The 13,195-nt window shown below is 34.4% G+C and overlaps 1 protein-coding gene across 9 annotated transcripts in view; it reads right to left on the reverse strand.

The window, feature by feature from the left end:
- The window catches only part of Sgce (sarcoglycan epsilon), a 74,744-nt gene that overhangs the window by 3,769 nt on the left and 57,780 nt on the right, over positions 1–13,195 (reverse strand). For 4 of the 9 annotated variants that reach the window (XM_069996517.1, XM_069996515.1, XM_069996513.1 and 1 more), the window contains 3 exons: positions 11,794–12,005; positions 10,845–10,871; positions 9,918–10,106 (listed from right to left, as the gene is read on the reverse strand). In XM_069996517.1, the coding sequence (XP_069852618.1) occupies positions 9,918–10,106; positions 10,845–10,871; positions 11,794–12,005 (428 nt within the window). Of the gene's footprint in view, positions 1–9,913; positions 10,107–10,844; positions 10,872–11,793; positions 12,006–13,195 lie in introns of those variants that run through there. The other 5 variants (XM_069996518.1, XM_069996516.1, XM_069996514.1 and 2 more) reach the window with 2 other exon arrangements.

Here is a 13,195-nt window from a genome sequence, read left to right on the forward strand (position 1 = left end):
TTGCCTTAAAGATTAAGTCCACACAGCTATAATAAAGTGAATAAAGACATGATCATGATGACAACTCTTTTAGATCTAGGTCTAGAACATCTATATGCATGCATACGTCCCTGCTCATGTTGTAACAGCTTTTTGGGGGGTGTGGGGGTGGGGCTTTATCATTAGAGAGTTGTACAAAGAAGTTTTAATTCCAATAGGTTATGAGTACAATGCATCTTGATCATCATAACAGCTTTTAAAAATATATCACTATCTTTATTCACTACTCCAAAACTGAACTTTTTTATGCCCATGGTAGGGAATGGCCACTCATCTAACCATACTTAAGCAGAATGAAGAAGTCATCCTTGATTCTTCTCTTTCAGTCTTCACAGTCTCAAGACATTTCTCCTCAATCTCAATAAAATCTGCCTCCTCTATCTCCATTGCTAACTTGGTTAAGCTATCATCATTTCTCACTTGGATCCTTATAACTCATCTGATTTATTTCCTCATTCACATTCTTGTTTCTTTATAATCCACTCTGTGTATTGCTGTCAGAATGATCTCCTGAGACATAAATCTGATTATGTCATGCAAATAACATGTTTCAATATTTCTTGACATCTATCTGCAAATTAAGTTTCAGGTTTCTCAGTGTGGCTTAGGCAGCCATCAATCTCTGTGGTCCCTAAGTGGAGTACCCTACCTGTTTGGAACAAAATAACCAACCCCCACAGCAACTACCATATTCTGTGTTCAATGAGTTTTATGCTTGTCCTTTCAAACTTAGCTCAAAGTTCGTCACAACCAACTTTTAATAGATTTAGTACAACATTCCCTCAAGGAATGCTGTTAAAATTTTAAGTATGATTTTTAATTAAGAAAATAATATCTCATCCAACACCTCCTTCTACATTTTACCACTCTCTGAGCATCCCTTCTCTCCCAATTAGGTAGCTCTTAGCATGCAGGATGAATGTCACTGTTTTTCTCTGTATGTAACATTTAGTGCTCCATCCCCAATGCCTTATGACGGGTAAGAAGCATCCTATTTTTCTTAGTATCTCAAACAGAGAAACATTCAATGTTTTCTTCAAAGACTCCTATCACTAATACACATGTGTTCATTAACTTGAAGCATGCATTTGGTATTAGTATTAGTTTGTGACTATTTATACTTTATTCTATGTGCAAGAAACTCTAGGAGTAAGACCCTAGCTACAAAGTAAAACTTGATCCAAGTCAGAGATTTTCAGTCTTTTGTTTGTCTTTGGCAGTGGAATTCCTTTTCATTGAAAGCCTCAACGGAACTCTAATGTACAAAAGAGATAAAAGTGAGGTTTCCTGATTGAGACAAAGGAGCAAGGAATTCTTGCTTTGTTTCCTTTGCCCCACTTGCTGGACTAAGAAATTTCCAAAACAGAGTTTGAAAATCATTGATCTGAATCATTTCATCTAGGCAAGTATTATGTTTCAAATACAAAGCTCTAATGTGAAAAACAGTGCTTGTTAGGTAACAGTGTTCAAAATCTTTATCTCTAGTTATGAATTTGAATGATTCAAAAAATGTTTAAAATATACTGTTAAGAAAATGTACCGGGGGGGGGGGGATGGCAGGGCAGGAATGGAAGGGGAAACAAAGGAGGAGGCAACAATGCTTGATAAAAAATGTACTCATTACCTTGCTCATGTAATTATTGTAACCCCTCTGTATGGTATTTCCACAATAAAAAAACTTATTAATTAAAAAAAGATAAGAAACCAATTCTAATTCAATTTAAATAAATTATTTAATCATTTGTCTCAATGATTGTATTTCTTTGCTATTATGTATTAGGAAGATTTATCTTCATGTGGTGTAAGGTAGTATTTTCTTTTTTGTTTTTTAAATAAGTTTTTTTTAATTGTGAAAATACCATACAGAGGGGTTACAATTACATGAGCAAGGTAATGAGTACATTTCTTATCAAGCATTATAGCCTCCTCCTTTGTTTTTCCCCTACCATCCCCGCCCTCCCATCTCCACACTACACCCTACCCCCTGACAATGTAAAGTTTGTTTTTCCACATAGTGTCTTGTACATCTCATTGCTGCAGTGGGTCCACCTGTGTCCTATTTAAACAATTTGTTTTTTCCCTTCCCCTCCCTAAAATATACCAACGTCAAATACCGTGAAAAGAGGGGTTATAACATGGGGGAGGTACATCCAAAGCAACAACAATAAAAAAATCACCTTATAAATATGTTAGAAACAATAGCAAGAAAGAAAAAAAACCACTGTATCCTTATCTTGGGGTTCTTTTCACTTAACATCATCTTATCTGACCTTTTCTGCTTGTCTCAGACATACACTAGTTATTGCAAAAAAGGGAAACCATAGGACCTATGTTTCTTTGGGCCTGGCTCAGACCATGTGTTTATATTGGCTTTGGTCACAAAAGTAAAAAGATTAATTTTAAAGCCACAAATAGGAGAAATTAAGTTCTAGTCTTAAATAAAGATAGAAAAGCAAAGGCCTTTGCTACAGAAATCAAACTGCATGGGCATTTGGAGTGGGGTATGGGGTGTGTTTCATTTTTACTACTCAAACATAACTGGCTGGTCTATTCCACATTCCAATTGAATACAGCAGTGTTTCTACACATCCATACATACCACATACAAATACTTTCTCATTTTCTATCATCTCTAGCTCTAACATGTCTTTTAACAGATTAAATCAACATATTTTCCCAAGACAAGATAAACAGGGCAAAGAAAGCATAGAATGTAGGTTATTCTGATATTGCCAATGATTGGTATGCAAAGACATTGGATTCTCAAAAACATTAGATCAAGGATATTCCCCCAAATCCAAAACCAATATCTGGATAATGTGATTGGAACCCCCTTTTTTGATCCTCCCCACACGTTATGCGGAACACTACTGGTTGAAGACAATTCAAAGCCTGTCATTTCTCTTAAGCCTCCATTTTTTTCTTTCATTATCAACCTTTTAAAATCACAATGGGATTAGCTAGGTGATGAGAAATGGTTGGCTGTGAAAGTGTCATGCACACACTAGCAAGAAATTAGGAAAAGACACAAGGAACTGATTGTGTATTATAATGTTTAGGGACTTAAAAAGTATCTGTAGTGCATGTTGCAGTTATCTAAGTTTAAACTAAGCATGTGCTCTTCTTGAAATTTCCAGTGAAAATTCAGATGAGTTACAGGAAAAGTGCTTATTTATGGAAATTAAAGTCGGGCTTAACCAGAAAAAAAATGTTGAGATTCGACTTCCCCCAATCTCCAAAGTGTATGTATACACAAAGCTCTGTTCTGTTATTTTTTTTTTTTGTGCTGTTACAGTTTTTTGACTATATATAAGCATTAGAAAGTTAATGATGGGCATATTTGAAGTAATATATTCCACTGAAGAGCTGAAGAGAGGTACTTCCTCAGGGTACTGCTTCAAACATACTGAAAAAAAAAAATGCCCACAATGAACTGTGTTGGAGTTAAGATGCAGAGAATTCAGGAAGAGAGTGGGAACAACTAAAGTCCACTAAAGGCAATTAGAATGGGACGGACTTCAAACAGAGGTCCCATAATCCTCCAAAGAAAGAACATTTATAAAGGCATAAAACCACTTAAAGTAATTAAGTTATTAATGGACTAACTGAAAGGTCATAATGTATAAACTGTGGCATTATAGAGAAAATTAAGAAAAACTATCATTCTCTGAATTATTAGCATTAATTATTTTCCAATTTTGTTTCCATTAATTATATGCATTTAAGTAGAAAATTGTATAAATTAGCCATTCCAAAAAGTTCATTCTTTAAGAGAGCCAAGGTAATAACTTGCAAATTAGTAAATAAGTGATTTGGGGGGGGGGAGAACATATTATTTGTTATTTGTGCAACTCCTTCAAGATAATTTAACATTCTTGGATGCCCTGTACAGAAATTCTATAAGTAAGGTGGATGATTAATCAACTGATTATGCTGCTACTTGCTTGAAGATTCAAAAGCAAAGTGATCTGCATAAAGCCAAGAATCCATGCGAAAGGTGAAAGAAAATGACATTAGTTATGTGGAATATAAAATAGTTCTCTTGAAACCCTATGAGTAGAACAACAAGAAATTGTAACACATTTTGAGAACTGTTCAGGAAAAAGTGGCAGGCAAAAGTGATATTGCCCAAAGTTTGATTTTTCTACAAATGTTTTTCTGCCAAAATGACTTTGTCCTGTAACTACTTGCGCTAGGAATCAGGCCATGATATGGAGAAATGAAAAAGAAAGGGAAGGAAGGTCAGAAAGAAATTGGAAATGTCATTACAATTTTAAATATTCCTAAATCCTAATATTTTTAATTTTTTTAAATTTTTTGTCAGTCATGGGGCCTGAACTCTGGGGCTAGGCACTGTCCCTCAGCTCTTCAGCTCAAGGCTAGCGCTCTACCACTTGAGCCACAGTGCCACTTCTGGCTTTTTCTGCTTATGTAGTGCTAAGGAATCAAACCCAGGGCCTCATGCATGCAAGGCAAGCACTCTACCATTGAGCCACCTTCCCAGCCCCACAAACCCTAATTTTAACCAAAGTCAATTTAACATTTTACATGATGTATAAAGATGGAAGGAAGCATTCACTTATTTCTTTATTTTTTTTCTGTTTGCTATGTAAAGCCCAAAGTAAATCTATCATAGCTTTAAATTGAAGCAGAACAAAACTACAGAACCGAGAATCTATCAAGCAATATATCACACTTACGGTTTACTTGCCAAATTAAAAGCCAGTGGCTCTGAAATATCCTTGGCAGCTGACACCTCTTTTCAATAGGAGACCATCACCTTGGTCTCCTGAAATAGTCTCTTCTGCTGTTAGTAACTTTTATTAAAACTTTATTTTTTCTGTACGGAATTTTACCATGAAGTTGGATTTCATTATCACCAAAGGAAAGAAATGTGGAAAAATACTTAAATAAAAGTCAAAAATGATTAGTTACTGTCTTTAATTATTAGACTTGATTGAACTTTTATACTTGTTAATTTACCAAAGATTAAGTACAACCTACCTCCTGTTTTGACAGACACCCAATTATCCTGGATTAAGTATTATATATTTAGTATAATGAATAAAGAAAATTTTTGTAGAGCCAATTAAAATCTTCCTGGAAAATATGTAGGGTGCTTTCCCATATTATCCATTATGTAAGGGTCCTCCATGAAGATGTTTCCCACTTAGGAAAATCAATTAGTATTGATGTGGTTATAAGAAAAGAAGAATAAGGAGGCACATCTTCTGCCTAAAAGACAACATCACTCCTCACCAATCTCAGAATACAATCCTTTTTAGAAAATGGAGTATTTGGGATCCTCTACTCAATGCCTGTTTCCCAAAGGATAAGATTGCAAGCTGCGCTTTCTAAGTGGGTTTTAGCCTTTCAGGGTTTAACATTTTTTCTGTCCCATTCAGACACTGCTTTCTACTCAGCACTAATCTCTGTTTTACACAGCATTTTCCTCAGTCAGTTTTAAGGAGCTGTGGAAAGTTTACAGGTATATATGCATAGAAACTCACAAACAGCTCAAAATTTTTAGATAAAACCCACTAGACTCACTCCTCTTTCATACTTTCCACACATATTCCTCTGGGGAATTTAGGAAAAATGTTCTCTGTTTACAACTCTAGGTGGAAATGTGGAAGTACACACATTTCCCTCATCTCCAACCCCTTCCCACTGATTTCCCAATCCTAAAACTTAAGTCCTGCAAATCACTAAATCAGGGATTCAGAACCTTTTAGCTGCTCAGCCTATAACATACACTTCCATTAGCCTCCAAATCCCTAAATCTAGGGCTAGAATTCGCATTCTAAAAGCTCACAGTGATTAGGAAAAGTAACATAGTTTGGAAAAACTGCATTATACTCTCTCAAATTCAGGACCTAAAATTCTGTAACTTGGAATTTATTTTTTCCCATTGCAATAGTTACAAATGCTTATCTTTGGGGAATATCAGCAATATCTGTGATAGATTTGGTTAAGCCTTTGTTCACAAGTCTAATGCCCAATGACAACAATGTGTTATACCCAGGCAATTCAAATGTAATAGTTACTTTAAAATGTGGTTACGAGAAATGAATTGTAATAAGGGCACTGTCTGTATTTTTAAAAAATCTTTGTAAAATCTAATATCAGTGATAACATTTATTTACTGAGTACAGATGCAGAAAGCCTGACTAGGTGAAGGAATGGGGTACACTCTACAGAACACTTGCTAGTGCTTCTCAAGGACAAGAGACACAAGGATGTTCTGAGAAATGGCTCAGACTGGGGGACAATACGAAGACATGAGGATTATCCTGTCCTACGCATAATCTTGGAACACAACAAGAACGTGAATGTTAAAACTGGTAAAATTTGGAAAAATCTAAAATACCAATTCTTGGTCCCTAATTGTTACCATGTACATACTATAGTACTGTAAGGTGTTAATGGAAGAAACTGTAAATCGTAATCAAAAAGTATGCAGTATCTGTCCCTCTAAAATCATTCCAAAATTATGTGTTTGTGTTTAAGAACATTAGCAAAGACCAAATTAAAGTGCTCTTACTTTTCTAGACTTCATGTTTATACCATCTCTGCCATTTTGAAGTCAAAAGGAACCTTGTACAAAATGAAACCCCGCCTTTCTGAGCATATGCTTTGGCTCCCAGTTCTACCCCAGATTCCCTTTCTGCTAAGTCTTCATTCACTTTGCTTGTAAACAGGATTATAGATCCATCTGAGGCCAAAGACCACACTATCTATCCCAGAGAAGGTATCAGTATAGATATCAGAAAGAGTAAATAATCTAATTTCAGTGTTGATCTGATTTAGGTCAGTGCTTTAATTTATCACCTATAAATAACTTATTACATATTTTAAACTGGATAATTTATGGTGCCACTAAGAGGTCCTGTGAAGAATTCTATGAAAAAAAGAAGAAAAGGAAGGAGGGAAAGGAGGAAGAAGGAAAAGAAGGAAGAGGAGGAGGAAGAAGAAAAGGAGGAAGAGGAGGAAGAGGAGGAGGAGGAGGAGGAAGAAGAAAATATTTCTAAGTAACTGACAATTACCTTATTGCCAAATTACACAGCCTTTCAAGTTCTTCCTTCCCCTGAGGTTTTAAAGCCCATTCAGCTTTGAAAGAAAGCTCTGAATGTTCTTAAATCTTGCTTAGAAGTCCATATACATGTTTGACCATTTCTTCATGCCTGAATATTTCTCGTGTTAAGTTTGAATAATAAACATATGAAATGTTATAGGTGGCCAAATTGTTTCCAAATGGTATCAATTCACTACATTAGTATAACTATCTGAAGATAAAATACATGCCTTTTCTGGAAGAGTTAATTAATAAGTACAAGGCAACATTATCCAAGCATAGTTAGAAAGTATTGTAAAGCCTCATCAAACCTAATATCTTATTTTAAACTTCAGAATTCAGTTCTAGCCAAATAAGCAAAATATTTATATGTATCTATTTGGTGTTGAAATGAAACTTTAAAAAGAGCTGTCTTTTTCAGTTAAAGTGAAAAGTTGAATTTTTGTAAAGAACAGCTCTGATGAACCCAAGACAATACATTCCCTATTATCTGGCATGGTTGGAAAATGAGGTTAATCACATATTCTGGCTTATAGGGAGTTACCATAGAGACTGTGCACATATTATCCATTTCCAAGAATAAAAGAAAGATAATATACACTCAACACTGAAATGACACCAAATGTAATTTAATTTTTCTCTGATGAGTCAGACGCACTTGATGATCCTGCAGTGCCTCAGAATAATCATTGAGAACATCATCAATTATATTTGCACCCTATTTATATAGAAGTGCTAGTTAATGGAGCTTTGCCATTAGTAGAAATCTGAATAATATGAAGGTTTTCTGGACTTTAAAACGTATATATGTTGAAATTTGAATATAATAACCTATTACATTTGCAAATAGAGAGATCTGATCAACATAATAGTGGTCTAGATGTGATTATTCACAAACCAGGCAGATGCACTACTTTGTAAACTATACAGGAGATTTTTTTTGCTTGCATATAGCATACATTAGTAGTAACATTGCAAAGTCCTAACCAAAAGGAAGCAAAATAATTTTTAAGGATCTTATTCTCAACATATATGATTTAAAAAGTTACTTCAAGACCTCAGTCTTTTCTTTCTCCTTTATATTTCATCAGAATGAAGTTTTACTGATTTTCAAACATATTCAAGTTTCCCTATTCATTATATAATAAACAGTTACATAGCACTATGACTTTGCAGTAGAATTCTCAAACTATGTTCTTGGAAGATTTAGCTATTTTGATTTTTCCCCATGATCTACAAAGTCTATCAACACACTGACTGGACTGATAACTCTTGTAGCTTGAAAAAAAAAAACCCTTGGGTTTCAAGTATATTTAACCATTTCATACCAATGGATATTTCACTGGAATACTAGGTAATGTAAAAACTCAAATAGTAAGTACAAATCTTTCGTTTGAAAATGAATGATAAGGTTATCTACAACTATTATCTCAGAAAAGCAGAAGAGATGCTAAATTGTATTATTATGGTATTCTTGAAGTTGTACAACTTTTTTCTCATTACTATCTAATTTTAATACACACAGTCTTGGTGTAGCACATAACAAATGGACCAATGATTTTAATGAACACAGAAATCCATCCTTTCCATTTACTACAACTATATTATGCAACATTCAAATACTTATTTTTATGACTCAAACCCCCAAATTTTAAATGTATGCAATTTCCCCAACTACTGAAAGAACTTGAATGAAAATTACTCAGGCATACATACACGCACACATGAACATGCCCTCAGCCTATATAACCCTGAGTAAATGATGTTAAAAAAACTTTCAGAATCTATTTATAATTCTTTTGGATTTCCCAAGTGTTTGGGGCAAGCATATTTAGCCTACTGTGTATATTATTCATCTTCATTATTTTTTTTACCTGGTTACACAATAAATAAAATACTCTCAATCAAAAATGTTTGTGTTCATCATGCTTCCCACATAAAATTTTAATGTGTGTTTACTCATATAACAGTCTAAGGTGTGTGTGTGTGTGTGCATACACACATGCTTGTGTGAAAAGGAGAGTGTAAGAGATATTATGCATATCCATTCCATTTACTTTGAAAACAAAAGTACTTCAAAAGTAAACTTAGATTGTTAGTGGAATCAAAGTTTTTTTACTTGCAATTAAATACATTTTTAACACAAGGTTAATATGAAAAATGGGGGTCACATTCTTAAAATTAAACAATAGTTTTACCCACCAATTCACGTATCAAAATCTAGCTTCTAGGTATATAAAATCTCTCAACTTCCTTCCCCAAACCTTTACAAGGCTTCCTCCAGGCTTTCTGACCAATGTCCTTCCAACACTAGAAGGTTTGCATGAAGAAAATACATGTTCATGTTCACAACCCAAACTGTAATTGTTCATTTAGATATACAAGTAAATCATACAAAAAAGAAATCCCTAAAACTTTTTATTGTAAAAAAACTTGTAGAATACATAGATAATAAAAAGTCTAACACAATAAACAACATTTCTATAATATAATCATCTTGTTATGCTGTAACATATGCTTCCTTTTTCTTGAGAAAACATATGATTGTATATTATCAATGTCAATTTCTTATATATAAGCTAAATATTGCCTTATTTGGGTTAGTGAAGAAAACAAAAAATTCCCTGAAAATTAATTCTATCTCATTTGTATCAGGCCAGTGGGGTTGGGAACTACATTATCAACGACCTTTTGCTCTTTTCGCCTCTGTTTATAAACCAACAAAAGCAACAATGAGAAGCACTGGTTTCTGTAAACATATTCATGCATATTAATGACTGGGGATACTCAAGTGGATACTCACTGCTGTGTCTGCATCAATGGCATATTGGTGCTGTCATAGCTGTCTGTGTGCAGAGGAGGGATGATTTCCCCGGTTACAGGGTGAAACACGGGAAGTGTTGACAGGGGCCAGGCTATCTCTCTATTCTTGGACATATCTCGAAGTTCTTTGGTAGATTTCTGAATAGCACTATGATGAACCAGTTGAATACTATATGAAAGAGAATTCAACAACATATATTTAAAATTGTATACTAACCTGATGGGTTGTCAATTTGAAAACATTTTCTAAAAGTTTTTTTTTCTTTTAAAATAACCAGACATTGTTGCACTTTGAACATTCTACAAATTATCTCAGAAGGTGATCATGTCTCGTAGACTTTTAACATAGCAGAGCTGAAAATTATAAACTGATTGCAAAGTACATAAAGCTCAAATTAAACTGTTATGAAGTATTGTGTTAATATTAAACCCTAAGTCACAAACTAGTGTTCTATTTATTTTCTATGATTAAGATCAAACTACTACAGCTTTTATATTATTGCTACTGGTGGGGCATTTATAAATACTCACAGAACGTTCATTTTATGGAAGGTTATTACTGTAGGTTCAGGAAAACTTGTATGAAAGGTCTTTTCATCTGTTCTCTGGTTTATAGAAATGCAGATTTGGAAGTCACATGATGTAATTGGCAAGTTAATATTCTGAGTGTGAAATATTTTAGGTTTTATTTTTTAATCTAGGTAATCTTAGTTTTCAACCCCTTTTTATGTGTAGTTCCTCTCCCTCCTAAATAACTCTATTTAGAAAGCAGCTTTCACGTTTATGAAATAAACTACTATGAAAGATGATGGATGAAAAGAAAGCATGACACAAGTGTGGAGCACCATGGCAACTGAAGAGTGGCAAAAACAATGACACAGAAATTAACAGGAAAGAAGACACTTACTCTGGTGTTTGCATGTTTCTCTTTTCCCTAGAAACAAAACAAAATTTATGAATTAAATAATAGCATTGATATTTGGAACATTAAGACTATATGCTCATGAGATCTTGCATGATGTGGAAATGCTGATGTCGTGACTTTTCTACACAACCAGGCAGCATTTGCCACCAGGTTTATGGTATTACTTGCATGAGGACACATACAGCAATGGAATATTGATGAGAAACACACAGAAAATGGGAAAAAATGGAGACTGAGAATCAGGCTTCTGAATGAAATCAATTCTATGACATAATGAAATCAGACTACATGTAAAAATGAAAGAGTTTGTTACTTGCTGCTTTGTTATTATTTTTAATCCCTGGCTTTATCACCCTGACTTCCAGGTAATCTTGGGAGGTTATCTTAACTGACATCATGTTCTGAAAGTACTAACTACTCACGAAATGAAGACTCATTGCTTAAATAATACCTTATTTTCATTAATTTGCTCCTAAGGATTTTTTATAAATGTATTTTAAGGATTTAGATTGTGTTGCCCTGTTTCACAGTTGCATGACTGCAAGAAGAATTTTGGCCATCATTTTTGATCAAGCTGTCTAAGATAATTTAGGTATTTAGAGTGCAATTACAATGTCAATAGAGCCCAATCTCTGCTCCCCCACGATGCCTTGCATAATCACTGTATCTAGCCTCAGTTATTCTTGGGAGTGGTTTGCCAGTGTGAATTTACATCTAGCCTTAATAATTTTTGAATAAAGTAATTATAGCCCCTAATTTGATTTGCTACACTCAGAACTATTTTAATTCATTTTAAAGTACTGCAGTTTAAACACAATTTCAATCATTTATCAAGTGTTTAACAAACTAAGTGAAACTCTGCATTAAATGGAATCATCTATGTTATCTTGGCAGGCTCTCCAATTCGTTAGTAGTGTTTTAAAGTACTCACACTCCTTCCCGTCGGCAGCACATGATATACGCAAGTATTAGAAAAAGGACCAGGGCTACTGCTGAGGGCACAGCCAGGGTAATGAGGAAATCCGTGTAATAGTCTCTGCTTTTCAAAGAGTCAGAAGGGGGTTTGTACTCTCCACCATCAGGTAAAATCCCCTCTCCACGGATCACTTCCTGATACGTGGATACTTGCTTTGTTTTATCAACCTGATATAAAAGAAGACAATTACATATTGAATTATTAACTGCGAACATTATAAGATTTTAAGATCCAGACACAGCAGAACATTCTTTGACAAACTACTTGAAAAAGCCAATTACTTCCAACTACTTTATTTCTCTGAATATGTCGTTATTTATTAGAGCTAGGGAGAGGTAATGAATCAAAGTAATGAGGCTTTATCTTGGCCTGTTTACTCTGTACTTTCTAGAATATATACCCCCCACATTCTTGTAAACAAACAGAATATATGTGTTCATGATTCTTGAATATAAACATCTACTTATATACACATGAGCACGTAGACATACATCTGTGCATGCATGTGTAGAGTTTTTGTTTACTTCATACAAGTTCTTTTCATACTATTACATAAATTTCTTTTTTCCTCATAACCAACTCTAGTACAGATGTGAAAGGACCACAAACTGGCTAGTAAACAGATTTGCAGGTACGGATTGTAAGGTTGATGGAAGGAGAAAGAAGAAAGAGAAAAGAAAGGAAAATTTCCAAGTGTATTATTATTAATCTTTCTGCCATCCAACTAACAACTAATTTTTAGGAAAAATAATGGATGGAAGATGGAACCTATCCATTGCTGTAGTTTTATGAAATTCTATCCCAGAATCAAAAAAATGTACACTTACACTATGTTAATTTATGTCCATGTTAATTGAATTGCATTCACTGAATCGCATATAATTATACTAAGGTTTTTATTTAAGGACATTAAAAAAAGTAGCCAAGTACAATTTTTAACTTACAGTTGCTATTACAAAAAATTGTTGGGGAGAGAAGGCTGGGAAGGTGGCTCAGTGGTAGAGCGCTTGCCTTGCATGCCTGAAGCCCTGGGTTCAATTCCTTAGCACCACATAAGAAAAAAGAAAAAAGCCAGAAGTGGCGCTGTGGCTCAAGTGGTAGGGCGCTAGCCTTGAGCTGAAGAGCTGAGGGACAGTGCCCAGGCCCAGAGTTCAGGCCCCACGACCGGACCCCCCAAAAAAAATTGTTGGGGGGAATTACTATTTGTGTCATTATTTAACATCCTCATCCTCTCCTGAAACACTACTTGAAGTATTTTGTTAGTAATATGGTGCTAGTGAAGCCTTTATTTGCAGTGAAGGAATTAATATAGTGTCTTCTTTTAAAGAATATGAACTTAAATAACTGATAGGGGAAA

This window comes from Dipodomys merriami, unplaced genomic scaffold, assembly GCF_024711535.1.
Source record: "Dipodomys merriami isolate MVZ:Mamm:240054 unplaced genomic scaffold, mDipMer1.0.p SCAF_5, whole genome shotgun sequence".
Classification (NCBI taxonomy): Eukaryota; Metazoa; Chordata; class Mammalia; order Rodentia; family Heteromyidae; genus Dipodomys; species Dipodomys merriami.